Below are 27428 nucleotides of genomic sequence, written 5' to 3' on the forward strand. Positions count from 1 at the left end.
AAATAAATGAAACCAAAAGCTGTCTTTGAAAAGATTAATGAAATTGATAAACCTCTAGCCAGTCTGATCAGAAAAAATGGAGAGAAGATACAAATTACCAATATCAAGAAATGAAAGAGAGAAGAAAAATGAAAGGGAAGCTATCACTACACATTACAAATATTAAAAGGATAATAAGGGAACACCGGGAAAAACTTATGCCAGGTAATCAACCATATTAACAGAGTAACATATTAACAACAGGGCAGCCCGGGTGGCGCAGCGGTTTAGCGCTGCCTTCGGCCCGGGGCGTGATCCTGGGACCCGAGATCGAGGCCCACGTCGGGCTCCCTGCATGGAGCCTGCTTCTCCCTCTGCCTGTGTCTCTGCCTCTCTCTGTGTCTCTCATGGATAAATAAATAAAATTAAAAAAAAAAAAAACAGAGCAACAACAAAAATGAAAAAGCACATGATCATCTTAATAGATTCAGGAAAAATATTTGACTAAATTCAATGCCTACTTGTGATAAAAGTTCTCAGTAAAGTACGAATAGAGGGAAACTTCCTCAGCCTGATAAAGGGCATCTATGAAAAACCCACAGCTAACATCATATTTAATGGTGACACACTCACTGCCTTTCTGTTTTGATCAGGAACAAAGGATATCTTTCATCACTTTTACTCACTGGAGATCCTAGCTAGTGTGATAAGGCAAGGAAAAGATATAGAGGCACATAGATTAGAAATAAATGTGTTTTTATTCAAGATGACATTGTTATCCCTGTAAAAAAAAATCCTAAGAAATCTACAGAAACCAACAGAACTGTTGAGTAGGTTTAGCAAAGTCACGGGATAAACAGTCAATATGCAAAAATCAGTGGTATTTCTATGTACTAGCAACAACCAATCACAAATTATGACATTTATTTTTTTTTTAAGATTTTATTTATTCATGAGAGACACAGAGACAGAGGCAGAGACACAGGCAGAGGGAGAAGCAGGCTCCCTGCGGGGAGCCCGATGTGGGACTCGATCCCAGAACCCTGAGATCATGACCTGAGCCAAAGGCAGGCGCTCAACTACTGAGCCCCCCAGGTGCCCAGAAATTATGACATTAAAAGTACCATTGGCAGGGGTTCCTGGGGGGCTCAGTCAATTGAGCGGCTCACTCTTGATTTTGGCTCGGGTCGTGATACCAGGGTCATGAGACCGAGCTCAGTACAGAGTGTGCTTGTCCCTGTACCCGCCCCTCCCACTGCTCATGCAATCCCTCCTCCCACCTCAAATAAATAAATAAATAAATAAATAAATAAATAAATAAAATCTTTAAAGAAAAAAATAAAGAAGCATGTGGTTTCACCATTTCTTCAAGTCTTCCTTTATTTACAAGGGTTCCTGTGTCTTGTAAAACTTACATAAATGTATGTGCTTAAAAAAAAAAAAAGAAGAAGGGGGATCCCTGGGTGGCTCAGTGGTTTAGCGCCTGCCTTCGGCCCAGGGCGTGATCCTAGAGACCCAGGATCGAGTCCCACGTCGGGCGCCCTGCATGGAGCCTGCTCCTCCCTCTGCCTGTGTCTCTGCCTCTCTCTCTCTCTGGGTCTCTCATTAATAAATTAATAAAAATCTTTTAAAAATTAAAAAATAAAGAGGCAAGTGGTGGCACAGCTGCAAAGCAACAGAGCTAGCAGCCTCAGTGCTGAGGACGTACAACACGCACACACGAAGGCCTGTACTCAAGATTCAGAGTAGCCTTATTCATAACGGCCTCAAACTAGAAACAACCCGTGTGTTCAGCAACTAGTAAGGGAATCAATTATCTGTGGCCCATCCCCACAACAGAACCCTACTTAGCACACGAGAGGAACAAAATCCTAATACACACACCAGCAGATGTGAACTCAAAGGCATTCTGCTAAGTAAAAGACGTCAGGCACAAAATACTACATAGTCTATGACTCTATTTATAGAAAATTCGAGAAAAGACCAATGTATAGTGATGGATGGTGGTTGCCAGGCTCCAGGTGGGGAAAGGAGATGGCAAAGAGCCACGAGGCAACTTTCTGGAGAGAGGCAAATGTTCCGCATCATGATTATGCTGGTGGGCACGCCTCCGTAGACGCGGGCCAGATCTCATGAAACAATTTGTGCATTTTCCTGGCTACGAATCATACTTCAAAAAGTCTGATTTTAAGAAGTCAGGCGGGACAAGGAGAGAAATCATTGCCTAGGTGGTGGCCGTAAGAAGAGTGGAAGCGGGCAGCCCGGGTGGCCCAGCGGTTTGGCGCCGCCTTCGGTCCACGGCCTGACCCTGGAGTCCCAGGATCGAGTCCCGCGTCGGGCTCCCTGCGTGGGGCCTGCTTCTCCCTCGGCCTGGGTCTCTGTCCCTCTCTCTGTGTCTGTGTCTCTCATGAATGAATAAATAAAAATCTTTTTTAAAAAAGGGAAAAAAAGAATAGTGGAAGCGCTGAGCAACGCTGAAGTGGCCCCAGCCGCAGCCGTGCATGGACGGCTGGCAGGAGGAAGGCGGGCGCGTGGCGGTGGCCCTTTCGACCGCAGGCCGGGACAACCCTGACCAAAAAGGAGGCGCCTCTGTCAGGCTGCCTTCCCGCCAGATGAGGACCTCCCGGTCATCTGGGGGCACAGCCGTCAACAGCTCCCCGGCCTCTGCCCCCGGGTCCTCAGCCCAGGAGAGAGGATGCTCCCAGTGGCTGCTGGGGACCCCCCGCTCCCAAGCTTCGGGGTCCTAATCCAAGGACCAGTCTCCTCCCTCCCAAAGCTTGCAAGCAGGCTTTGCCTAATTTTCAAAAGTATTATTTACTCGAATTTGGACCTCAGGTGAGTGGACACCCCGTCTTGCTGTCAGCGTTGGCGCATGCACGTCCCTGCGCGCGCACACACACACATTTTTTGTGTATTTTTTTATATCACACACACGTTTTTATTCAATGTATTTTTGCCCCTTTGGGTCCCACCCTGTGCCCCAGTGCCCTGTCACCCCACTGGAGCCCCTCCTGGGTGTTTGGTTGACATCAGGCTCTCCTCATTCCGCTCCTTGCTCATCACTTCAGTCTGGCTGCCATGCAGCACCGGCCGTCTGCAGCGAGGACCCCACTGGGAGGGACGCGCAGCCGGGCCCCCCCCTCGCCCGATACCCCCCAGCGGCTCTGCTCGCGCCCCTCCCGTCAGGTGCCCACCTCTGCCCCCAGCCTCCTGGGCAGATCCTCTCCTGGCTCTATCACCTCTTCTCCATGCGTCTGGCTGCCTCCTCTTCCTCTCTCTTCCCCGAAATGTCCCTCAAGCGTGTGTTCAGGAGCCCGACAAATGTCTCCTCGCCGTGGCATCCACCCGCTAGCGGCGTCACCATTTCTCCGCTGGGCGATGCCTCCCCGCGCAGCCCGCTCGGCCCAGACCCGCACAGGGCCCTGCGCAGGGGCAGGGACTGGCTCCTTCCGGGGCCTGCGGCACTTGCTGTTCGCTGAGCAAAGGGTCTTTTTTTTTTTTTTTAAGATTTTATGTATTAATTTGAGGGAGAGAGAGGACAGTAGCAGGGGCGAGAGGGAGAACGGGCTGGATCCCAGGACCCGGGACCATGACCTGAGCTGAAGGCAGACGCGTCACCGCCCGAGCCCCCGGGGGCCCTGAGCCAGGGGTTGTGGGGACAGAGAGCCACTGCTAGGGGAAGACAGGGTGGCCTCTGATGCCCTGCCCTGGTGCTGGCGCCTGGGATGCTCGGTGCCCCCCCAGGCCTCGTGTCCTCTGCCGCGCAGGCTCGTCTCGGGGGGTGTGCTCCGACCTGCGCCCTGGCCCTTGCTCTGGCCTTTCCCAACCAGCCTCCGGTGCTCCCTGCAGGGAGTGCGGGTGCCTCTGGCCACCCCCCGAAACTCTGGTCGGGGATCCCTCTCTGCCGTCTCCGGGGTCCCCGGCCACCTGCGTGTCTCGGGGAGGAGCGGCCCCCGGCCGTGTCCTGTTCACGAGCCCCCCCCGTGGCCCTGCCGGTGAGTGCGCCCGTCAGCCTTCTTTCCCATGAACTGCTGCCCAGCCCCATTTTAGTCCCCTGGGGGTGGCGGGGGGGGCCTGCGACAGGCCTGTCACCTCTGATCAGCTCCTCGCCGCAGGCGGTATGACTCAGCAGGCCTGGCCCAGCGCCCACGCGCACCTGCGCCTGCACCGTGGGCCCCCCAGGCCCGGGGGCTCTGGGCAAAGGCCCCAGCCTCTCTCTTGCCTTGGTGGCCTCTTGGTTCCTCCGGGAGTCGCCAGCAGCCGCTCCGCGTGCCCAGTGTCCCTGGAGCATGTGGTGGCCTTGGGCGTCACCGCCTCCCCTTGCCTCTGGGACACAGCACCGAGGAGGGCAGGGGCTTCCCGCAGAGGTTGCCCCGGGCTCAGCAACAGGAAACAAGGAGTGTGGGGAGCAGGGCCAGCGACAGATGCCAGCTCTCCGCTGGGACCTGGGCGGGGACGCCGTGCGGGGGCTCGGCCTCTGGCTTCCGGCCGGGCCCCCGGCGCCGTGAAAGCGGGCTCTTCCGTGGGCTCGTCTCCAGGCCTTCGCCCGTCCTGTCCCCGGCAGCCTTCAGTGGGGGGCTCCTCGTTTCAGAGACCCCAGTGGAGCTGGGCCTAGGCTGTCCAGGGTCACGCAGCTGTAGAGGGGCAAGGCGAGCACGTGTGGCACGCGGGTGCCTCAGTTTCCCGGGCAGACGAGGGAGGTCCCATCTAGCATGGGGGGGGGCGGCGTGACAAAGGCTGCTGGGTGTGCTGTGACTTTTTACCAGCGGCTCAAAACTTTCCCTTGAATAATCGGTTTTAGAGTCTTCCCAGGAGCTCCCTTTCCGACCATTCCTGTCCACCCGGACAGTGGCAGAAAGTGGTTCCTAAGGATGCCCGGGGGCTCAGCGGTTGAGCATCTGCCTTCAGTTCAGGGCGTGACCCCGGGGTCCCGGGATCAAGTCCCCCACCGGGTCCCCCACAGGGAGCCCGCTTCTCCCTCTGCCTGGGTCTCTGCCTCTCTCTCTGGGTCTCTCATGAATAAATAAAATCTTTAAAAAAACAAAAAGAAAGAAAGTTGTTTCCACGCTGCTAGGTTAATAATGGCAGTGTGGTTACAGGGGAGAGTGACGATTCTCTAGGTCTCAGGAGGTGTGACTGAGGGTTCCGATGCCGGGTGTCAGCATTCTGCAACCTGCGTCCGAATGGTGCAGCGGAAACCACTGGAATATGCGTGTGCACTGTGCAGGGGGGTAGCATGTGTGTGTGTGTGATTGTAGTGAATGTGCAGCACGTGTGGATGCGGTACGTGTGCCCCCTGCAGGGGTGGGTGCGTGCTGAGTGTGCGAGACGCCGCCCCCCCCAGCTGCCCCCCCAGGCTCTCTGGCCAGGAAGGCGAGGCCCAAGTCTTGGCCATACTTGGGCCTGGTCAGCGCGAAGCTGTCTTGGCCTCCAGCCTTGCAGGTCATTAGAGAAGACGGACAAACAGGAAAACAGGGCCAAGTGGGCCCAGGGCCTGGCACTCGAGGCGAGCGGGCCACGGCGCGGGGCTGGGCTGCACCAGCCTTGGCGGAGCGAGGCCAGGCTCTGCGGTGAGAGCAGGGTCGGCTGGAAGAGGGCGCCCGGGACGGCAGGGAGAGGGTGGGCTGCAGGCCCCGCCCTGGAGCCCCCGGAGGGAAGCCCCTCCACACGCGTGCCCGGACGTGAGCCATCCGTGCCTGTGTGGGTGCCGAGTGCGTGCGCCCCTGTGGCCGTCCAGCGGTGCGGGAGGGAGACAGAGGCCTGCAGCGCCCCCTCCTCCTAGGGCAGGTAGCTGCAGGTGGGGGGGGAGGAAGAGGGTGGGGGTGTCCCTGGCTCCCACAGGATCCTGGGGAGGAAGCTGGCTGTCACAGGGGTGCATTAAGCCCTGGCTTGAACCCGCCCCACCCCCTCCCTTCCTGTCCCTCATCTCCGGTGGCCCTAATTGAGGAGGGGCGGGCACCAGCACTCACATAGTGGGGATTCCACGAGCTCTCACCCCTTCCTCCCCGGGGCCCAGCAGGGACACAAGGAACCTGGCTGGGAAAGGAGTCGCGCCGTGCCACCAAGAAGCTGCGTGGCCTTCGTCAGCCTCAGCCATCTCTGGCCTTAGTTTCCCCACTTATACAGCAGAGCTGCTGAGCTGAGCGATCTCCCAGAACCCCGCCGGACCTGACCTCCCAGTAAGGTGGACCCCGCGGGGACGGAGTGGGGGGACAGGCAGCGGCTGGGGGTGTTGGCTGCCTGCTGGTCACAGCCAGGCCTAGCCGGGGACCAGCCTGGGAGGGCTCAGGCACCCGGGAGTGGGGGGCAAGGCGTCCTGGGGACAGACCCGGGAGGGCCCGGACAGGAAGGGCAGCGCAGGAGGCCAGGAGCCTACTTCCCGGTGCCCCAGGCAGGAGGCCAGGAGAGGCACGTGGGGGCAGGGAGGGAGAGGAAGTCCCCTCCTGGGCAGGTCACTCCCAGAGGCCGGGCTGGGGCGGGGCAGGGGATGGGGAGCAGATCTGAGCTCCTGGGCCACCTTCGCAGCCGCCACTGCCCAGCTGCCCGGAGCCCAGAGAGCCGAGCCAGGTAAGGGGCTTCGGGGGGCCCCGGGGACAGTGGCCTCTCCTGCCCAGCCCAGCCCTCCACCGGCCGCCTCTCCAGGGCTGTGCGAGGGTGCGTGGGGGGAGGCAGTCTGGACGTGTGCTCCGGATCTGCGGGCTGCGACGTGGGTCCTAGGACACGCTCACGCGTGTGTGCGACGGCTCCTTTCTATCTTAACCTGCTCGGTACTGGGGAGCACAGCGGGGCCCGGGATCCATGACCTCACCGACCTCCATCTGACCGAGCGTGCCTCCCCACCGCTGGGACCCACACACACAGGCACCCCGCCACCCTGGCACCTAGTCTCTAGGGGCGCCTGTCGAGAGACTAGGCCCCTCGGTTGGGAGGCTGAGCCCGATGCCCTGTGTCCCCCAGGCGCTCGAGACACCTGCCCCGGCCCCACCATGCTCATGGCATCCACCACCTCGGGTAAGGTTCCAGCCCCCGGGCCGAACCCGTCCCCCCACCAATCCCTCCTCGGGGACGAGCCAGGTAGGCCGAGCGGGCTTGCAGAAGCAGAGAAGCCCCCCTTTTGGAGACTCCTTCACCCTCCCTGTCGGGGCTGCCAGCGTGGGGAGGCGCGGGCACGGCCCTGCGTGCTCATGGGGGGGGCTGCCCCCCCCACGGGCCAGGAGTGGTGAGCGCTCCGCTTCGAGCCGGGGCCTGGGAGGCGACAGGGAAGCGGGGGGCCCAGGTTGACGCGGCTCAGCCACTGGCTCTGCCCGTGGGCCCAGGGCCCCCCGCAGAGCACATACCCTAACGGGGCCTCTTCCTCCACCCGCCCAGCTGTGCCCCGGACCCTCTTTCCACCTACTCCAGCTGGCAACGGCAGCAGGGAGCTGCTGGACACCCGGGACCCGCTGCTTGTCCAGGCCGAGCTAGCCCTGCTCTCCACGGTCTTCGTGGCTGTGGCCCTGAGCAACGGCCTGGTGCTGGGGGCCCTGGCGCGCCGGGTCCGGCGGGGTCGCTGGGCACCCATGCACGTCTTCATTGGCCACTTGTGCCTGGCCGACCTGGCTGTGGCTCTGTTCCAAGTACTGCCCCAGCTGGCGTGGGATGCCACGGACCGCTTCCGTGGGCCTGATGCCCTGTGCCGGGCAGTCAAGTACCTGCAGATGGTGGGCATGTATGCCTCCTCCTACATGATCCTGGCCATGACGCTGGACCGCCACCGCGCCATCTGCCGCCCCATGCTGGCATACCGCCACGGAGGTGGAGCTCGCTGGAACCGGCCGGTGCTGGTGGCCTGGGCCTTCTCGCTCATTCTCAGCCTGCCCCAGCTCTTCATCTTTGCCCAGCGTGACGTGGGAAATGGCAGTGGGGTCCTTGACTGCTGGGCCCACTTCGCTGAGCCCTGGGGCCTCCGAGCCTATGTCACCTGGATCGCCCTAATGGTCTTTGTGGCACCTGCCCTGGGCATCGCGGCCTGCCAGGTGCTCATCTTCCGGGAGATTCACGCCAGCCTGGTGCCGGGGCCAGCAGAGAGGGCTGGGGGGTGCCGTGGAGGGCACCGGACCGGCAGCCCCAGCGAGGGGGCCCGGGTGTCCGCAGCCATGGCCAAGACGGTGAGGATGACGCTGGTCATTGTGATCGTCTACGTGTTGTGCTGGGCGCCCTTCTTCCTCGTGCAGCTGTGGGCAGCGTGGGACCCGCAGGCGCCCCTGGAAGGTGGGTGTGGCTGCGGCTAGGGCGGTGGGGGACCTTCGGGCTGGGCCGTGCATGCGCCTTCACCCCGCAGACATACACCCCAGTGAGCAGACGGGGTCACTGCACCTCTGCACGGACACCCTCAGCCCCAGCCCGGACTCTCCCTGCCCACAGGGGCCCCCTTCGTGCTGCTTATGTTGCTGGCCAGCCTCAACAGCTGCACCAACCCCTGGATCTACGCCTTCTTCAGCAGCAGCGTCTCCTCCGAGCTGCGCAGCCTGTTCTGCTGGGCCCGGAGTCGGGCCCCACCCAGCCCGGGGCCCCAAGAGGAGTCCTGCGCCACGGCCAGCTCCTTCCTGGCCAAGGACACTTCCTCCTGAGGAGCCAAGGGGCGCCTTCCTTCCAGAGGCTCTGCGAGGCCCGGCTGCCTACCTGGGGCTGGCCCTCGGACCCCTGGGGGGGAGGAGACCCTCTGGGAGGGGGCTCCAGGACTAGGAGCCAGAGGTCAGCTCCTTGGGGCCGGGCGTGGGGGCGCTAGGGCAGCAGCCGGGGGCCACGTCCGGGGGGTGCACAAGGCCTCCACGCAGCGGGTGCCTGCCCCTGACATGGAGGCTCCCCGGAGCCCGGGAGGAAGGAAAGGGGTAGGGGGCCTCTCTGCTCCCCCTCTGCCCTCCCCTCTCACTCTGTCCCTAATAAAAGATCCAGCTCTTTTTCCACCCAGCGGGTCTCCTTGGATCAGGGTAAGGGCGCTTGTCGGCAGCGTGCAACGGCATCCTCGGACCCCCACCGGACACCAGGCCCTGCGTGCGGCTCAGCAGGCCGCACGGCCCCCACTCGGACGGCCGTGTGCCGAGACCCCTGCCGCCTTTGCCGAGCGCCCCGCATCTGGCGGTGCCCCCGCCTGCCCCCCGAGACAGAGGACTGGCTTGCACGGGGGTCAACACGCAGGCCTTTATAAATGGCAGCCAGCACCTGCCGGCCGCCACCGGGCTGGCACCCAGTGCCCGGCAGCCACCGCCAAGCCCTCACAGCAAAGCCAGGGTCGGGGCAGGCAGGGGCACGTCGGGGCAGCCGTCTCCTCCTCTGCGAAGGGGCAAGAGCAGGAGCCCGGCGCCGGCCACACAGGGCCAGGGAGACGCCACAGGTGGCCACGTCGGGGTGGGGGGCTGCAGAGCGGCCGGCAGTGCCTCAGTGCTTAAGGGGAGAGTCCAGGCCCTGGGGATGGGACGCCGAGGGGGACGCCGGGGCCCCGGAGCTGCGGGAGAAGCCTTTGCTCCTGCCCAGGCGGCCGGAGGCCGGAGGCTTCAGGCTGCAGGGCCCGGGGCCGGGGGATCCGGTGGACGTGGGCCCCGTGCCCTGGCGGGCGGAGGTCTTTCCCAGGAGCTCCTTAAACACGGAGTCCATGGTCTGTGCCACGGCCTAGAGGACAGAAGACGAGGGACAGCATCTGCAGAGCCCCCTCTCCCACCCTCCGGTCAGGCTGTCGCCACCCGAGCCACACGTGGGGCCTTCCTCCCTCTGCTGCCCAAGCGTCCGCTGGAACTCGTTCTCATTCCACAACCGAGGTCCTTGGCCACCTTCCTGTCACCACACCCCTCCTCCCCACCGGTCCCGAAGCCGCCGCCCCTCCTCCCTGCCTGGTTTCCCTCCTGCCGCTTTTGGCGAGGGGGGGGTCACAGCCACCTCTGGGGATGGCAATTCTCAGCCCAGCCCTGACGTGGGGGCCCCTCTGGCTGAGTCCCAGGTCCCCTCTCTCCTCCTACCTACTCTCTCCCTGGCTGAGGTCACAGCCACCTCCCGACCCCCGGGAACACCACTGTGCTGGAGCCTCACGGGTCGGCGTCCACCCGCACCCCACCTGGCCCTGCCTGCTGCCCGCGCCCCCCTTCCATGTCCTGGCTGCCCACCCCTCCCCTACGCCTGACTCCGGCTTCTCTGGCATTAACGGCCATGTGACCTAGCTCGCCCCCTGGTCCCCGACTCCCGGCCCGGCCACTGGGCCTCCACCGGCACACCGCGTGCTCTTGGGCTCTCTCCCTGGCGCATGTCCCCACGGCTTCTGTCTTAGCCCAGCGGTGCTCACTGGGAGCCCACAGGTGGGCGCGCTCCCCAGAGTAGGGAGCCGGGTCTCCCCAGGGTGCCCCCTGGCCGGGGCCATGTTCAACACCCACGGTCTCCCGCGCTGAGAACCAGCACCCTGCCGGGCTTCCCAGGCGGCCACCCACTCCGGCATCTCTTCCCCCGGTCCCTTTCATCCTCCTCGGGCACCAAGCGCCTGCTGGGTGACTGCCTGTCACCCGCCCTGGCTCTAGATGCCATGCCTGCCTGCGAGTCCCACTTGCCACTCCCCAGTCCAGAACGTGAAGCCCAACCGCACGAGCCCCCGTGGGCCCCTCAACCCCGCTTCTGGGCTCATCCTTCCCCTCTGGCCTCACCCCCTTACTGGCCTGCCCCTCCCTGGGCTGGGCTCAGCCAGCAGGTGTGGAGCCAGGAAGGGCAGACCCGAGCATCAGGAGAAAAAAGTCTGGTTTCTAAAGTGACGCAGACTCCCCGGGAGAGGTGTCCCCCCGCCCCCATCACCTGCCACACAGCCAGTCCCGGCTCTCACCTTGTCTACCTCCACGTATCGCTCCGGGGAGGTGGGGACCAAGCAGTGTCGTCTGGGCCCGAAGGGCCCCCCGGGTATGCCCAGGGGGGCCTCAGGCGGAGTGCATGGCTCTGGCCTGCAGGGTACAGACAGTGAGCCCACAGGGGCCCCTCCCGGGCCAGGGCACGGCCAAGGTAGGGGGAAGAGCGAGGCCGGCCCAGCGGGTCCCTCACCTGGACGGCTCTCCCCCACCTGGGCCCCTCTGCACGTGGCCAAAGTCAGAGCCCACCCCTTGTGACCTGGCCCAGCACCTGCTCCCTGGGACGGGTTTCACTCCCCAGCAGCAGTGCTCAGGCCGAGGTGGGCAAGTGGGGCCACCAAAATGAGTCTCCCCCTCGCTCACCGATGGCCAAGTTCCACGGCCAGGAGGACCTCTGGACTGCTCACCGGCTCCGCTGCGACCTGTGGCCCCTGGCCCGCCGAGTGCTTCTCTGCACTAGGGTCAGAGGGACAGCCTGCTGAAAGCGCGCCTTCCGGGGCCAGGCTCTGGGGGCCGGCGGGCCCAGTGCTGGCCAGAAGGGGTCTGGGGCGCCCAGGCCTAGGGAGGCTAGGACTCGGGCAGGGGAAGGGCCAGAGGCCCGGGTGAACGAGAAGCAGCTCACTCACCCCACGGGCAGCGTGATGTACTTGTGGGGAATGAGCCCCCGGGCGCCCGCGCACTCGCCCCGCCACCAGTCGCCCGACGCCCGCTCGTACAGCCGCAGCACATCGCCGCGCTGGAAGCTCAGCTCCTGGGCCGTGCGGCCCGTGTAGGAAAAGCAGGCCACGGCCTCCACGCCGCCGTCCAGGTCTGGGGAGAGAAGGGGGTCCGAGCTGGGAGGGGGAGTGGGCACCCAGGGCGGGGACAGGTCGGGGCCCTCCTCTCCCCCCTCACCATCCTCCTGGGCCAAGGTCCCGGCTTCCAGCTCCGGCTCGTTCTCCCCAACCAGGCCCTCCAGCTGGGCGTCCCTGAGGTCAGAGCGAAGCATCTGAGTAGACGAGAGGGCTCCCCCTGCTGGACCCCCCACCCTGGCACGCAACGGGCATACCCCAAGCAGCCGGTGGAAGGCGGTGCCATGCACTTCTCATAGATGGGGCCGGGCAGCAGGGTCGGGGGTGGGAAAACCCGCGCGGGCTGCACGATGAGAGTCTGTACCAGCTGGTTCACCCGACCCTGCAAGGCCACTGGGTCCTGGCCGGCGGGCACGGGCAGCAGGGTCGGCCCAAAGCACACGGCCAGGTTGTAGGGATCCATCATGTTCTCATCGCTGTACTGAGCCAGGCTGCGGGCACACGCGGGTCACAGGCAGGGGACTCCCCAGCTGGAGTCCCCTGCACCCCCAGCGCCAGCCCCCCGTGGCCCCCAAGAAGCACTCACTGGTTGAGGAAGGCAAAGAGGTAGCGCAGGACCACCAGCACCGGTCCGGGCAGCTGGGCCAGGAGGCGGCTAACGTGCTCCACCCGCTCAGCCACGGCCTCCAGCTCTGCGGCCCCGGGGCCGCCCCCCGTGGGGAGAGAAGCCCGTGAGTGTGGCCACGGCCACAGGGAAGCGGCCCCGCCCACCCGGCCAGCCTCAGGCCCCGGCCTCACCGGCCGAAGCCAGCAGCTCTTTGAACAGGTCCGGTGGGAAGAGCGGGGGATCCAGGCTCCGGAAGTAGAGCTTCAGCACCCCTGCCACCGAGTCCAGGTCGTGGGCCGTACAACCCTCCACCAGTGGGTCCTCCCCTGAGGGCGGCACGGGGCGCAGGAGGCGATCACGCCGGCTCTGGCGATGCCCCCGCCCCTGCCCCTGCCCCATCCTGCCTGTCCCTACCTCTCTCGAAGGCTTCACGGATTTCTGAGACCCGGGGCTGGGCGCCCGACACCCGGAAGATGCCCTCGTGCTGCAGGCCTGAGGGAGGATGAGAGCCGGTGGGTGCCGGTCCCCTCTCCAGGCGGTCCGGGGCCGGTGCCAGGGCCGAGGGCCAGGCCGGCAGCAGGAGGGCCCGGGTCTGGCTTACCATTGAGGTTGATGAAGCGGACGCAGCTCTCCACCACCAGGGGCACGGGCTGGCCTGAGCTCTGCGGACAGAGGGGGTTCACTCACTGTCCCTCCTTGTCACTCGCTCCCTTGTATCTTTCTCTTATAAGCCATGGGTATCGGCAACGAGGTTGGCGTGTGGTTTGTGACATCCGCCAGTTTAGGCAGCGCCTGACATTGTTTGCTGTCTGCCTACTGCAAGCAACTTCTGCGTGTTGACCTCGAATCGAGTGACACTGCAAATCTCAAATTTGTTCATTTAAATCGTCCGTTGGCTCTTTTGAATACGGACGGACTGCATAGTCGCTTCATAACAAAGGCTAGCGCTATTTCTTCTCGGACCTTTCTCGCCCCCCGCACCCTGACCTCTAGGACCACCCCCCCACACCACGTCAGCCAGAAGCGGGGCTTGTGGGTTCCACGTCGCACATGCGCCTGCCTGAGGCTTGCTCTAGATGCCTGTTACTAGCTAAGGACGTTCCCTTCCATCAGAGGAGACCTGACAAAGGCCCATCCAGGAAGGGACGATTGACCAGTTGTTGGCAATGGAGGCGACACTGGGGTCACAGGCACCGGGCTGGACAGAAACCAAAATGCGGGGGAGCGCCCGCACTCAGCTGGAGCATGAGGCAAAGCCAGTACCTGGATAAACTTCTCCATGTCTCCCCCGAAGAGTTTCTGGTTATACTGGGAGCTGGGGCGGGGGTGGCGGCTCTTCTGCAGTTTTCTCTGTGTGTACTGGGTCCTGTGGTGAACGGAAGTTGGCTCTGAGGGGAGCAGGCATGTTTAGCGCCGCCTTCAGCCCGGGGTGTGATCCTGGAGACCCGGGATCGAGTCCCACGTGCTTCTCTCCCTCTGCCTGTGTCTCTGCCTCTCTCTCTCTCTGTGTGTGTGTCTCTCATGAATAAATTAAAAAAAAAAAAAAAAGAGCACACCGGCCCTGCACGACGCACTCACCAAGACACCTCCCGCTCCTCCTTGTCACCTGGGGCGTAGAAAACATTGGTGAGCTTTTCAGGCCAGGAGGTGAGCACCGCCCTGAGCAGCGCCAAGGGGCCGGGCTCACAGGGTAGCGGCCGGGACCCTTGCTGGGGTATTGCCAGCATGCCCGCCAAGCTCTCCGGGCAGAGAGGAGCATGGGCCGCATGGGGTCCCCACGCAGGAGGGTCGAGGGCCAGAGGCAGGGCCCACCTCGCTCAATGGCCTCCTGCAGTTTCTCATGCTTGGCCTGCAGCTTGGCAAGGATGCTCCGTCCGCTCAGGTACTCCTGCAGCTTCTGTGAAGCCCCGAGAAGAGTCCAAAGTTTTAATCCCAGCTCTGGCCCCTCCCTGTGGGCTGCCCCCCGCCCCACCCCCCTTTCCCACCATGATGTAGAAAGTCTCGGTCTCCTGCTGCTGGCCTCGTCTCCGGCCAGCCTGCCGAGCCCCCGGGTCTGAGCTGGTGGACTTGAGGGACTCGGTGGAGGGGCTGGCTTGGAGGGAGTCGAGCACGTCCCCATCTTCTGATGCCACCACCTCCAGCAGGGCCTGCAGTGTGGCCTTCAGAGTCTTGCTCACCTGGAGAGAGGGCAGCACCAGGGCCGGAAGAAATGGGGCAGGAGCGAGGGACAAGAAGGCCTAGTCGTGGAGGAAGGGGGCATGGAGGCCGCGGCCCCCTGGCTCCAGGGGTCCAGGTCCGTGTCCCTGCCCGGAGCCGGGCGCTCATACCTCCTCCGTCTCGATGGTCTGCCGGTCCAGGCGGCTCTGGATATTCTGGGCTCTGGGCAAAATCTCGTCCCGCAGCTCCATCTCCACCCGGATCTCGGCCACCTGTGCGGGACAGCATGCAGGGCGCCGAGGCTGAGCCCAGGCCACAGGCGGGGGCGCATGGCGGGGGGCGGCCCCACGCGGGACCCCAGCACTTCTCACCCACTGACACTCGCGCCCCGACACCCACGGCAGCGCTACTCATAAGGGCCTGGGGACGGAAGCGAGCCGAGTGTCTAGTGGATGATGAGTGGAAAAGCAAGAGCAGCACGTCCGTACGAGGGGATGTCACTCAGCCACAAAAACGAGTGGCCCCCCGGCTGATGGGCGCTACACGGGGGGCGGGGGGGACCTAGAAAACATTCTGCTCAGTGAAAGGAGCCGGCCACAGAAGGCACACATCACACGATCCCATTGCCACGGAAGGTCCAGGAGAGGCAAAGCGAGACACAGAAAGGAGACAAGCGGGTGCCGGGGGCTGAGGCAGGGGGTGCGCAGGGGCTGCTTCACGGGCCCAGGGTTTCTTTCGGGGGGTTGGACATGTTTTGCCACGAGCTCATGGTGATGGTTGCATAACTCGGCGAATACTGCAAAACACATCGGATGGTGCGCTTCAACTTGGCGAATTACACGGCAGGTGATTCAGACCTCAACAACGCTGTTGATTATTTTTGAAAACATAATCAGGAGGACTGGGGCCTGAGACAGAAGAACGGCCCCCTCTCATCAGGCAGAAATAGATTCCCGAGGCAAAACGTGAGTGGCTTGGCGGGGGGGGGGAGGGGGCAGAGTGGAGGATGGGGGAGAAGGCCCCCAGAATTGAGAAATTCGTCTCCTCTGAACATTTAGGGATCCAGAGAACCCTGGCATCAGGTGAAAATTGAGAGTGAAGACGTGGCTTATCCACGGCAGGCTAAACACACCCCCTCTGTTCTCTGCAGGCCCCACCTACAGGGGTGCGGGAAGGCCCAGGTCACGGCGACGCAGGGGGACGCAGGGGGACGGGAGCAGCTCAAGTCTGTCCGGGAAACGATACTGTAGCTCCTCCAAAAACCGCACCTACACCTGCCACACGAGCCGGCAATGCCACTGCTGGGTGTATCCTCCAAAGAAGTGAAAGCAGGGGCTCAAAGAGAGATTTGCACACTCGTGTTCACAGCAGCCCAAAGCGGGAAGCAACCCAAGTGCCCATCAAGGGATGAGTGGATAAGCAAAATGTGCTCTGTCCAGACACCGGAACGTTATTCAGCCTTAAAAAGAAGGAGATCGAGGTGCCCGGGTGGCTCAGCAGTTGAGCATCTGCCTTTGGCTAAGGTCGTGATCCCGGGGTCCTGGGATTGAGTCCTATATTGGGCTCCCCACAGGGAGCCTGCTTTTCTCTCTGCCTCTCTCTCTTTCTCTCATGAATAAATAAATAAAATCTTAAAAAAAAAAAAAAAAAGACAGACAGACGTGATCCCTGTGCTCGGGGAGGCTAGTGCCAGGAGTGCGGCCCAGGCAATAGAGAAGCACATAAGGCCATTTCAGATTGCATTCAGAGCACTGAGGTACATGGTGACTCAATAAAATCTTAAAAAAAAAAAAAATAGGAAGGAGATCCTCTCGCAGGCTACAACTTGGATAAACCCCGAGGACACTATGCCGAGCAAAACCAGCAAATCACAGATGATTCCACTCATATGAGTGACCCAGAGTAGTCTTGATATAGATTCATAGAGACAGGAAGTAGGTTGGTGGGCGCTGGGGGGCTGCGGGAAAGGGAGGGGCCGTGAGTGTCTCCTGGGGACAGAGTTTCAGTCTGGGAAGATGGAAGAGTCCTGGAGACGGAGGGTTCCACAACAGTGTGAATGTGCTTAATGCCACCGAACATCACACTTAAAAATGGTAAAAATGGCTAAAATGGGGGCACCTGTTTGGCTCAGTGATCCGAGCATGTGACTCTTGGTCTTGGGGTCTTGAGTTCCAGCCCCACATTGGCTACAGAAATTACTAAAAAAAAAAAAAAACAAAGAAACCCTACACACACACACACACACACACACACACAATCAACTGTACATATAGAGTTAAAATGGTAAATCTTATATATGCTTTACCAGAATCATAAAAAAAAAGCCTCTCCAGGTCCTAGGGAACACTAACATTAGAAGAACCTCCCCTCAACCCATACAGTTAGCAGAAAACTAGAGATGTAGCCTCTGGAAAGGATAAATCAGAGGGCTTCTGGACTTGGGGACACTAGTCACAGCTAAAGAAGGAGAAACAAATTCCTACTGACGCGATGGAAGCAAGCAGCCGCTGCCATCTGGAGCTGTCCAGACGGGACTTGGTGTTATCATACTGAACATAAGGAATGTCACAGAGCATCAGCATCAGACAAGGTCACTCGGTGGCCATGAGAGGTGAAGACAAAAACAAGAACTTTATCCAAGCCACAAAAATAACCAAACCTCCCCCTGTTCAGGTAACAGGAGTGACTGCTGCTTTAGCCTCCCTCATCCCCCACCCCCCACCTCCTGCCTTCTAGACAAGATTTATGAAGACATCCAATCAGAGTTACCCCTGCTTCCCCACAGTATCTAGGCCAGAGCCGGAGCCGGGTCCCTCCCCCAAATCCTCTAGCCTCAGCCCAGGTCCTACTAGTCCTTTCTAGCACCCTTTTACCAGGATGCCCCACGCTCCCCACCATGGGGGTCTTCCTCAAAGCAGTGGTCCAAGTCCCCGAGGGGAAGTCCCCTGTTGACAAGTTCTGCTCAAGCGCATCGGATATCTAATCCACCACTCAGCGCCTCCTCTGAAATATGACCTGATGGCCAAGAATTGCCAGCCATTTGAGGGAAGCTCTAAAATGAAAGAGAAAGGTGAAAGCAAGCTTTTCTTTCTTTCTTTTTTAACTGCAAAGAAACTAGAAAATGCAGGGAGCAGAGAAAAATGTCCAGAAAACAAAAATGAACATTTCAGAATGATTTGAGATGATATGTCCACAAAACAAGAACAAAGGGTTATTTTAGGATTTTTATTTATTTATTTGAGAGAGAGAGAATGAGCATGGGGGACAGCAGAGGTGGAGGGAGAAGCAGACTCCTCACTGAGGAGGGAGCCCACGTGGGGCTCCCTCCCAGGATCTCAGGATCTTGACCTGAGGCAAAGCAGATGCTTAACTGACTGAGCCACCCAGGCAGGGACCCCCAAAGCATCATTTTAAATAGGAATCTGGAAAACAAAACCGAACTCTCAGAAACAAAAACTACGAAAGTAAATTTTTTAGAATATTCAACAAAGGGTTGAAAGAGATAGTTGAAGAAATCTCTAAAAAAGCAGAACTAAAAGGCCTAGAGGTGAGGGAATAGGAAAGGGAAAAGAGGAAAATTAGAGAATCAATCCATGAGGTCCAACATCCAATTATAAGAATCCCTAAAAGTGAGAGAAAAGAAAATTAAGAGGAGGAAATAAAGCAATAATATGATTCCCAAACCTAGGGCCACACCACTCCAGACAATGCCCACTGGCTGCCCAGCATCATGAAGGAAAAAGGATCTCCCGAGGAGCATCATCATAAAATTTCACCAGGCAGGAAAGAGACTCCTGAAAACTTTAGGGAGAAAATGTGCAGGTCGCACACAAAGGATCAGAAATCAGAAGGGCATTGGAGCGATGCCTTTAAGGTAGAAAGGGAAACTGATTTTCAACTCTGAATTCGATATCCAGCTAAACTATCAATCAATTTGAAGGCTAGAATCCAGGCATTTTCAGACAAGAGAAGTCACAGATTGCCTGGGGCGCTGGACGGAGGGCAGGGCGATGAGCCGGGGGCCAGGCTGCTCTAGGGTTAGCCCTGGGTGGAAGGAAGTCAGTTGAAAAGCAACTAGCCACGTGCTGTGCAATTTGAACCCAGGGAGGGAAGCACCAGAAGCAGCAGCTAGGAGACTGGGAAGTAGCGTTTGTGAGGAGCGGAATCGAGAACAGAAAAGGTGAATCAGAGAACTGCCATGTGCCATCGTGAGCCTTGAGTAACACTTGACTCTTTCAAATATGACTCGGATCAAAATAATAGATTAATGCTTCTCTCCCTGCCTCTCTCTCTCTCTCTCATGAATAAATAAATAAATCTTAAAAAAAAAGGGCAGCCCTGGTGGCGCAGCAGTTTAGGGCCGCCTGCAGCCCAGGGCGTGATCCTGGAGACCCGGGATCCAGGCCCATGTCGGGCTCCCTGCATGGAGCCTGCTTCTCCCTCTGCCTGCATCTCTGCCTCTCTCTCTGTGTCTCTCATGAATAAATAAATAAAATCTTAAAAAAAAAAGAAAAAAGAAAAAGCTAAAAAAAAAAAACAAAATATAGATTAAAAAGTTAAAAGCTCCATGAAACCCCTGTCCACTCACAATGCCCATGTGGACAAACTGGGAAAAGTAAAGGAATAATTGTAAACAAGTAAAAGGATGCCAGCTACATTCTACTGCTTGTATGGTTTATTTCCCTTCAACTTGGCATGATGAAATGTCTAAACATGCAGAACATTTGGATGAAAAATGTATGAACAGCTAGATGCCCACCTACTATCTGGCGTCCACCTGGCGGTATTTTTACTGTGTTTGCGGTGGTGGGGGAGGGGTGCATTCATTGGCAGTACTGCAGGTTGCTTGTTTCAAATGCCAGTGGAGAAACTTCTAGAGAGCCTCATTCGCCTCCAGGCCATTGAATGAGGGTCGGAGAAATAAGCTGCTTTCAGGAGTCTCCACTCCTTTGCAAAGTGGCATTCATTGGACTTAAGGAGGGTTACAATGAAGGCCAGAGAGCTGCAAAGACCTTTGTGCCAATGCCTGGGGCATTAGGGGCCGGGGCAGTGACCCTCACCTCATCTCCTTCATGGGGGTGGTAGTCAAAACGCAGTGGGGGGCAGAAGGCGACTGCATGCACCTCCAACACCTTGGCCTTGTCCCCTGGAGGATCCAGGGCCTCCACGGCCTCTTCCAGGCTGCCCAGGCCCTGCATCTGGGAGGCTTGGGTCCGGCTCTCAGCAGCCGTGTAGCTCCGGAGCACCTGCCCCAGGGCTAAGTGGAATCCTGTGTCGCAGCACTGGGGAGGAGGCAAGCACGTGGCTCGAGTGGGCCCCCAGAGTACGGGCCCAAGCCCCTGCCCGCCCACCCAGTACTCACGTCCATGAGGTCCAAGACGTCACGCAGGTAGTAGTTGCTGACAGCAGCATTGACACTGGCCAGGCTGAGCAGGTACTCGTTGCGCGCCTTTGTGCACTTGAGTTTGTGCTCCAAGAACTTGGCCTGACGCTGCTCAAGGCCACACAAGTACAGCAGGGTCACCTACTCGGCCAGCAGGCCAGCCCTCATCTGCGGCCTTCCACAGAATCTCCACCTCCACGGGGACACCTGCAGCCGATGTCCCACAGGCCCCTCCCACCACATGGCCCAGAAGTCCCAATGTCTTCTTCCCTTGCCCCACTTTGCCGCACCCTGCCACAGACACACACCCCCCAACCTGGGCCGACAGCCCCAGTTCTGCATCAACTCCTCCTGGCTTGGTACCTCCCCAACCTCTGGGGGCAACCTCCAGCCTCCTCTCCGTGCACATCACCCAATCACCCATCCTATGCGCCTTGCTGCCCCTCTGACACCTGACAGCACTGCGTGAGGCAGGGGTGGCGGGGGGCGGGGAAGGCTTCCTAACTTGGGAGCACGGAAGTTCTCTTCACTCTGGCCAGCTGGGGGAGAGCTACGAGCATGTAGGAGTGGGGGGGGGGGGCGGGGAGACTGTTTCACCACACACACCCCCTCCCGTCGCATCACCCACCCCACTTGGGGAGCCCTCCAAAGCCAGTAGAGTTGACTAGGCCCAGCCTTACCAGAGGGCCGTGGCTCTCCTCTCCCCAGCCCTGCCTTCTGCCTCCAAGCCCCATCTCCCAGCAGGCCCCGGCGAGGGCTGGGGATTCCAGGGACAAAGGCTGGAACCAGAACCTTCGAAGACAGGTGCCCTCCAGGCCCACCTTTTCCACCAGCCGTCCTCCCTTCTTGAGGGAGCTCTTGCGCAGGGGCCCTGCCTCGGTGGCGGTGGCGGTTGCGGCAGCGGCAGCAGCGGCGGCAGCGACGGCAGAGGCAGCACTGCGGCCCGCCCGCTTCTCCTCCTGCCGCTCGGCTTCCCGGAGCTTGGCCTCAGCATTCACGCTCTCCATGTGGTACACCTGGTACGTCTTCTTGGCCTGCAGGGAACACCCGGGCCAGGCCGCCCTCCTGAAGGCCAAGGCCGCAGCCAGCCCGCCCCCTCCTCCCCAGCGCATCTGGGGCTCGGAGCCAACAGCTGGCCCATCCCCACCGCGTGCCCAGAGCAGGGGGAGGGGCTGTGCTTGCCGTGCCCCCACCCAGGCCTCTCCCAGGCACTCAGTCTCGTCCCCTCGTCCGGTCCGGTCCGTGCACCGGCCTTGGGGAGTTTGGGGAGCCGGGATGGGATGGCCTCCCTCGGCTGGGGCGGGCTGGGGTGGGCGGGCCCTGTCCTCACCGTCTGAAGCTCCGACACCACCTCCAGCAGCTCGTCCTGCAGCTGTTGCTCCAGATCCTTACTCTGACGAGGAGGCCGAGCGTGAGCCCCAGTGCGGCTGCCCCCGCTGCCACCCATCGGCCCTCGAGGCTCCGCCAGCTCCCTGTGCCCGACACCCACGGGCCTCCCTGGACCCCGACGCCGTGCACGCCTCCCGCGCCCAGGGCGAAGGCGGCCTTACCCTCTTGACTATGCGGCCCACATCCTCTGCGATGTGACTCAGGCGCTGGGCCAGGGGTCCGGCCAGCACCTCGCTGAGGGTCGCGCTCTCCCGGCTCTGCTGCCGCGTCTGCTGCAGCAACACGGCCCAGCAGTGCAAGGGCGACAGGAGGGACGGCTCCTTCCTGGGGCAGAGGGGCGCTCAGGGCCGGAGCGGGGCCCCGCAGCCTGCCGGGCCACCCTGCCCCGCGAGCACCTACCGGAAGCTCTGGTGCTCGCGGCTGCTGCCCCCGAGGCGGCCGCCCCGGCCGGAGAAGCGCTCGGCCAGCTTGTCCAGGCCCCGGGAGTACTCCAGCTCCACCTCGGCGCGCCGCCGCATGAACTCGGCCAGCTCCTGCAGCAGCTCCCGCCGCAGCTCGCCCTGCAGCTCCAGGCAGCGCAGCTGCTCGCTCAGCTGCCAGCGCATCTCTGCGGGGGACGGCGGCTCAGGCCCACGACCGGCCGAGGACCAGGCCCGAGGCCGGGGACGCGTGCTGGGCACAGCCCTCGGGGAAAGGGAGCTCTGGGCTACGGCTAACGGGCCGGGCCGGACCCAGCCGGGGAAGACGGGAAGGCTGCAGTTCCAGGGGCAGAGGGAGGGCTGGGGCCTGTGGTGGCGGCGGGAACCCAGAGTGGCCCCAGCCCCGCGTTGCCCTGTCCCCGGCTAGGTGCCTTTCAGTTCGGCTTCCCATCACTCCCTGGTTCCTGGAAAGCCCCTGAGCTGTTTGCCCTGCCACTTCCTGCCTTTCGGGTGCCCACGACCCCAGGCAGGGTGGCCTCTCCTGCAAATACACACAGGGCCGCGCAGGGGCGAGGCTGCCATGGCACCCTGCCGAACCCGCAGCGAACTCGTGGCCTTAGTAGCTGGGAACCCTGCCCCCGGCCCCCCAAGGAGAAAGGGCAGCCCCACAGTGAGGGCCGATGGCCGGAGCAGGCTGGTTGGAGCTGGCAAGCGAAGGGACAGACAGGGCTGGCCTGTTTTCTGTCCCCCGTTTCCACTCCGCATCACCCATCCACAGGGCACCCCCACCCCCCGCCAGAGACAGCCACACCCGGGGCCCCCACACTGCTGGCTTTTGACACCTTATCGCTGGCTCGATTTGGCAACACTGCTTTCCCCACCAAAGCAAAGAACCGCCTGAATGGCAGGTTTAAGCAACCTGCTACAAACACTTCTGCCGCCCACTGGGTGCCCAGGTGCACACGGGGGATCCCGGGGAATAATGCACTGTCTGGACTTCCGGCAAACAGGTCACCTGCTTACTAGCCCCATCCACGTCCCCAGGGAGGCACACTGATTGCTTTCCCCATCTTGCAGACTGTTGATGACACACCCAGTCTGGCGGGGCATGTTCTAGATGAGGAGACACAGCGGCAAAGAGGGCCGACCAGCGGCTTGTGCCCATGAAGTTGGGATGGGATTGGGGGTGCAGACCACAAGTGGACGGGGGCGCCTGGGTGGCTCCCTTGGTTAAGTGTCTGAGTTCAGCTCAGGTCATGCTCTCGGGGTCCTGGGACCGAGCCCTGAGTTGGGCTCTGCACTCACGGCGGGGGCAGGGGGGGCTGCCTCTCTGGCTTCCTCTGCCCCTCCTCTCGCTCAGGCACACATGCACATGCTCTCTCTCCCTCTCTCTCCAATAAATAAATATCTTTAAAAAAAACAGACGGGGATCCTTGGGTGGCTCAGCGGTTTAGCGCCTGCCTTTGGCCCAGGGCATGATCCTGGGGTCCCAGGATGGAGTCCCATATCGGGCTCCCGGCATGGAGCCTGCTTCTCCCTCTGCCTGGGTCTCTGCCTCCCTCTCTGTGTCTCTCATGAATAAATAAATAAAATATTTTTTTTTTAAAAAAAAAGATCACAAGTGGACACATACACACTAGAATGTCCAGGAGCAAGGGGCGCTGAGGAGGCAAACAGCAAGGTGAGGTCAGAGCGGCAGGTGGGGGGGGGGGGAGTTCTCTTAGAACAGGTGGCCAGGAAGTGAGCAGGTGACAGAGGGGCCACGGGGCCACTTGGGAAGAGTGTTCCGGCCAAGAGAACAGAGAAGGCTGTTGGAAGCAGTGTGGCTGCAGGGGGAAAGCGGAGTCGTGCGAGAGGCCCGTGGTCAGGGGAGGACGTGCAGCGGGTCACCGAGGGAAAGAGGAGCCCCAGCAGCTGGGCCACACGGTGGGGCTTCCCTCGGGCTGCTGCGGGGAGGCCAGGCAGAGGGCGGGTGGCACACAGAAAGCGCCCGGCCAGGCTGGCACCTCCTGAACCAGTCTAGGCAGAAGTCAGCGAGGGCTCAGAGCAGGGAGCGGGCCTGGGAGGGGGTGACAAATGGCATTTCTGTGCTGCCAGCGACTTCCCAGGGGCGGTGGGCGCGGGGCAGCCTCCCCGGGGTGCACCTGCCCTGCATCCCCATGGCCCCCTCTGCTCTCCGTTTGGAGAAGGCATCCTTCCTCCGGCGGCCCTCTCCCCGATTCGGCCGCACCCACACACAGTCCTCCAGCCCCTGCCCCCGCCCCAGCAGTGCTCAGGGAAGGGCCAGGGCCACAGCCCTCGCGCCTTCCGGGGGGATTACTGAACGGGAGTGCTCCTTCCAGGGCAGGGTGGAGCTGGGTGAAGAGGAGCCAGAGGTGGCCGGTGGCGGTGGTGGCTGCTCCCTTCCCTACCGATGGTGAAAGCAGCGCAGGGGAGGGCAGCGCCAAGCGACCCAGAGCCTCTTTGTCCCCTCCGGGGCCAGGCTCTGGCGCTCAGCTCCCCGGCCAGGTGAGTGGGCTCTATGCCCCTCGCAGTCTGGACATTCGTCGCCGAATCAGGGTACCATTTGGGGGCTAAAAGGACCTCGCATTTCATTCCTAGGAATTCCTGAGAGGTCCCAGCTCACCTCACCTTCCTCTGGTGTTTGCCCCGCCCTCCCAAGCAATCTGTCCCCGGAGACCAATGGCAACTGAGCGGTGTGAAGACAACAACAGCTCGTGGGGGTGGGGGGCGCTCTTCCTTCTGCGAGGCCTGCCCTCCAACCCTCCAACCCGGACTCCCACACTGGCTGGTGTCAAGAACACCCGTGATGGAGCATCCCCGGAGTGCAGCGAGCTGGTGCACGGCCCCCAGCCCCTGGGATGTCACCCTCAAGCTGTCAGATCTCAGCTCCCATGCACCCCTCATCAACCCTTCCCGGACCTCCCCTGCAACTGGGTCTGGCCCTCCTCCCTCCTTTCTTGACATCTGTGCTTTCCCTTTACAGGGGGCGTCATTGTACACGAGCCTAACCGTCAGGGGTCGTTTGCTACGTGTCTCCGTCACCGGACCTGCGAGCTGGACGAGGGCAGGGCCTGGGTCTTTTGCTTAGGACTGTATTCCCAGGGCCTGGGAGAGAACAGACGCGCGCAGAACATCTGTCAAAAGGAAGGATGGAAGCCTTCCACATCTGCTTCAGTTGCGCGGCTGGGTCTTGGGCCCCACCAACACTTCCTGTGAGCAAGGCGTACGGTCTCACTTCTGCTGACAAATAAAGCAGAAGAGAAGATGGCCACCCAAACCGCGACTGTGCTGACCTTTCAGAATTTAGGGTGTCAAGACAGTGATCCTGGTTTTTTGTTGTTGTTGTTGTTGTTGTTTTTTGGGTTTTTTTTTGTTTTGTTTTGTTTTTTTGTTTTTAGCATGGTAAAAAGTTTCTTTGGGGAGAGGAAGGGTTCGGGAGCTAACGTTACTGGCGGTCCGGAGCAGGCAAGAAAGTTTTTAAAGACAGCCTTGCTCGGATCCCCAGTTTTTCAGTGTGAATTAACTGATCCATATCTGCCGACTGAAGAGTTTCCAAAGTCCTCCAGCTTCTTGACATTTGGGGGAAGCAGGAATGGGGGGCAGTGTCTTCACCTGCGAAATGATGAGGGCAAGGCTTGGAGGGGCAGCTCGGCCCGCACAGAGCCACCGCAGGCCACCTGAGGCCGGCTCCGGGCAGCAGGCCACCTTTCCCAGACGGGGAGGACTCAGGCATACTTTGGTGTAAATGGCTTGTACTGGGAAATTACGTTAGAACCCGCATCTGTGGGTCGGCAGGCACCTCGAGGGTCATTTCCTTCTCCCTCGAAGGGGCTGTGCTGGGTGACCGAGCGCAAGGCCCTTCTCGCTGAGCTTTGGCTTCCTTCACTGGTAAACCGGAGCGAATGACACTGACATATGGGGTCACACATCTGAAGACTTGGGGAAACTTTAGGGCCCCAACTGTGGGCACTTGGATGCCACCTTCTTTGGTTTGCAAGAGTTAGCATGGCCTGGATAAGAGGGGCAGAAGCTGTCGCCCAAGGGTTTGCGAAGCTCATTTGCATGTGATTTGCACAGTGTTTATCAGAACCCAAGGAGGTCGGCCCCCCGCAGGCTTTGAAGCTGGCCCGCTGAATCTCTAAGCGGGGGACCCCGAGACCCCGAGACCCCACCCCGACACGGCGGCCCTCAGCTCCCAGCCACCTCAGTGCCCAAGAGAGGGCAAAGGAACCGGTTTCCAGGCCAAGCTACCCCCATCCAGGCGCTCGAGGCGCTCAGGCTCCCCTCCCTGGACCTCCTCGGCAAAAGCAAGGTGCTCCCTTTCACTGTGGCTAGAATGTCACTTTCCGGGGGGCAGCGGGTGCCCCCTTCCCTCCCTGGGTGAGGTGCAGGGAGCAGCAAGGAGGGCAGAGCGACCAAAGGAAGGGGGGAGGGAGCGGGGGAGGAAGGGGAAACAGCCCAGCCCGCGGCTGAGGGGCCGGCTGGGCTCGGGGTGCGGGGAGGGCGAGCAGCGGCCGGCGCGGCGGGCCTGGGGGGCCCCGACGCCGGGTCCCCGCAGGCACCCGCGCCCTCTCACCTTTCACTTGCGCCTCGTACTCCGCCTGCAGCCCTCGCTCCCGGCGCAGCTTCCCGTGCGCGGCCATGGCTTCCGGGCGGCCGCGCCGTCGAGCCCCGCTGCTCCCACGCGGCCGTGAGCGCGCCGGGCCGGCCCTGGGGCTCTGCCGCCCGCACCCCCGCCCCGCCGGCCCCGCCCCGCCCCGCCCCCGCCGCGGGCCCCGGGGCGGGGCGCCCCCCAGCCTGGCACCGCCGGGAGGGGTTTCCGGCGGGGTCCCCCGGCGGCCGGACCTTGCCGCCCCCTCGCGCCCAGCGCCCGGCACCCTCCGGCCGCCCCCGCCCCGAGCCGCACGCTTCCCGCGCCTCCCTCGCCGCCCTGGGCCCTGGATGCCAGCGGGCACTGATGCCACAGCTGCTCCAGGCCCTGGGCGCCCCGGGCCACCTGCCTCCCCCGGGACATCGCGCTGGACCTCCCGATCGCAACGCACCCCGCCCCACCCGAGCCCCACCCAGCGAGCCAAGTGCTAGGAGCCTGGGGAGCCCGCTGGGACGCCGGGGGTGGGAAGGGAAGGAAGGGCACCACCAGGGATCAGAACCTCAGCCACTGTTCCCTCAGGCCCCCTCATGGTGGGGAGCCCAGGCCTTGGCTGAGGTTCCCCTTCTGCTCAACCCCATAGGGAGGAACAAGCCTCATTTCCCCATAGGTAGTTACCACTTCCTACCACTTCCTGCTGCCGGAAGAGCCTCTTCTGCCTTCTTTGGCCTGCCCTTGCACCTGCCCTGTCTTAGGCTTGGGGCTGGGGGTTCAGCCTTCGTCCTCCCCCCCTCAGCCAGCGCAAAGCCGTAGCAAGCCTGGGGGCCAATCTGGGGGCCTCCCTCATCCGGGGGTGCTGGAGTCGCCCTCCACCCCTCTCTGCCAACCTGAAGCCAAAGGGCAACGGATCTGGTCCAGTAAACTGGGAAGGCAGGATGCAGGTGGCAGTTGACAAAGCAGACCAGACAACGGTCTTCAGTTGGGTGGGAGGGAATCCCTGGGGTACAGATGGTGGGCGGGGGGCGAGGGGCGAGGCAATTGAACTCCAGACTCGTGCCCCGGGAGGTGAGGCAAGCCTATAAGCACTAGTGCAAGGACTCCATGTAGACACGTGTGTACAAGGATGTCAAAGTCAGTCTCAGTGCAAATGTGGGCAGGTGGGACCCTGACCCGAAGCTTAGGGGGAGGGAGAGTGGGGGAGACTGTGCAGGCACTTCCTGCCTGTAAGCTACAAGCAATCCTCTTGCTCAGAAGGG

General features: G+C 61.3%; 2 protein-coding genes across 5 annotated transcripts; one reads left to right on the forward strand and one right to left on the reverse strand.

Annotated features, from left to right (window-relative positions):
* The first annotated feature begins 5954 nt into the window (after positions 1 to 5954).
* AVPR2 (arginine vasopressin receptor 2) lies at positions 5955 to 8924 on the forward strand. Of its 4 annotated transcripts, none has more exons than XM_072744891.1 (4): positions 5955 to 6158; positions 6937 to 7053; positions 7348 to 8229; positions 8383 to 8924. In XM_072744891.1, the coding sequence occupies exons 2-4, from the start codon at positions 6966 to 6968 to the stop codon at positions 8586 to 8588; spliced, it is 1176 nt and encodes a 391-aa protein (XP_072600992.1). In that variant the 5' UTR covers positions 5955 to 6158; positions 6937 to 6965; the 3' UTR covers positions 8589 to 8924. The 4 variants fall into 4 exon arrangements, with proteins under 4 accessions (XP_072600992.1, XP_072600993.1, XP_025843851.1 ...); XM_072744892.1 differs by having other exon boundaries at positions 5956 to 6158; positions 6937 to 6990; XM_025988066.2 differs by lacking the exon at positions 5955 to 6158 and adding an exon at positions 6453 to 6546.
* A 221-nt stretch (positions 8925 to 9145) lies between these two features.
* ARHGAP4 (Rho GTPase activating protein 4) lies at positions 9146 to 26314 on the reverse strand. The gene is made up of 22 exons (XM_072744865.1): positions 26161 to 26314; positions 21562 to 21769; positions 21324 to 21486; positions 21104 to 21166; positions 20595 to 20807; positions 19753 to 19881; positions 19451 to 19672; positions 14561 to 14662; positions 14219 to 14410; positions 14046 to 14130; positions 13812 to 13839; positions 13497 to 13599; positions 12835 to 12895; positions 12648 to 12725; positions 12425 to 12559; positions 12213 to 12318; positions 11884 to 12117; positions 11730 to 11803; positions 11462 to 11645; positions 11199 to 11291; positions 10817 to 10931; positions 9146 to 9627 (listed from the first exon to the last, which is right to left on the reverse strand). Exons 1-22 carry the CDS (start codon positions 26225 to 26227, stop codon positions 9397 to 9399), a joined length of 2886 nt encoding a protein of 961 aa, XP_072600966.1. The 5' UTR covers positions 26228 to 26314; the 3' UTR covers positions 9146 to 9396.
* Positions 26315 to 27428: the final 1114 nt, after the last annotated feature.

The sequence above is a fragment of the Vulpes vulpes genome, chromosome X (genome assembly GCF_048418805.1).
Source record: "Vulpes vulpes isolate BD-2025 chromosome X, VulVul3, whole genome shotgun sequence".
Taxonomy (NCBI): domain Eukaryota; kingdom Metazoa; phylum Chordata; class Mammalia; order Carnivora; family Canidae; genus Vulpes; species Vulpes vulpes.

Bases quoted from the DNA above. Each gene is read 5' to 3' on its own strand.
- AVPR2 (XM_072744891.1), top strand. From the start codon at position 6,966: ATGCTCATGGCATCCACCACCTCGGGTAAGGTTCCAGCCCCCGGGCCG. The intron at 7,054-7,347 runs GTAGGCCGAGCG...CCACCCGCCCAG, and splicing joins CCTCCTCGGGGACGAGCCAG to CTGTGCCCCGGACCCTCTTT. The intron at 8,230-8,382 runs GTGGGTGTGGCT...CCCTGCCCACAG, and splicing joins CCCGCAGGCGCCCCTGGAAG to GGGCCCCCTTCGTGCTGCTT.
- ARHGAP4 (XM_072744865.1), bottom strand. From the start codon at position 26,227: ATGGCCGCGCACGGGAAGCTGCGCCGGGAGCGAGGGCTGCAGGCGGAG. The intron at 10,932-11,198 runs GTGAGCGAGGGG...TGTACCCTGCAG, and splicing joins GCCGTGGAACTTGGCCATCG to GCCAGAGCCATGCACTCCGC. The intron at 9,628-10,816 runs GTGAGAGCCGGG...TCTGTCCTCTAG, and splicing joins GATACGTGGAGGTAGACAAG to GCCGTGGCACAGACCATGGA.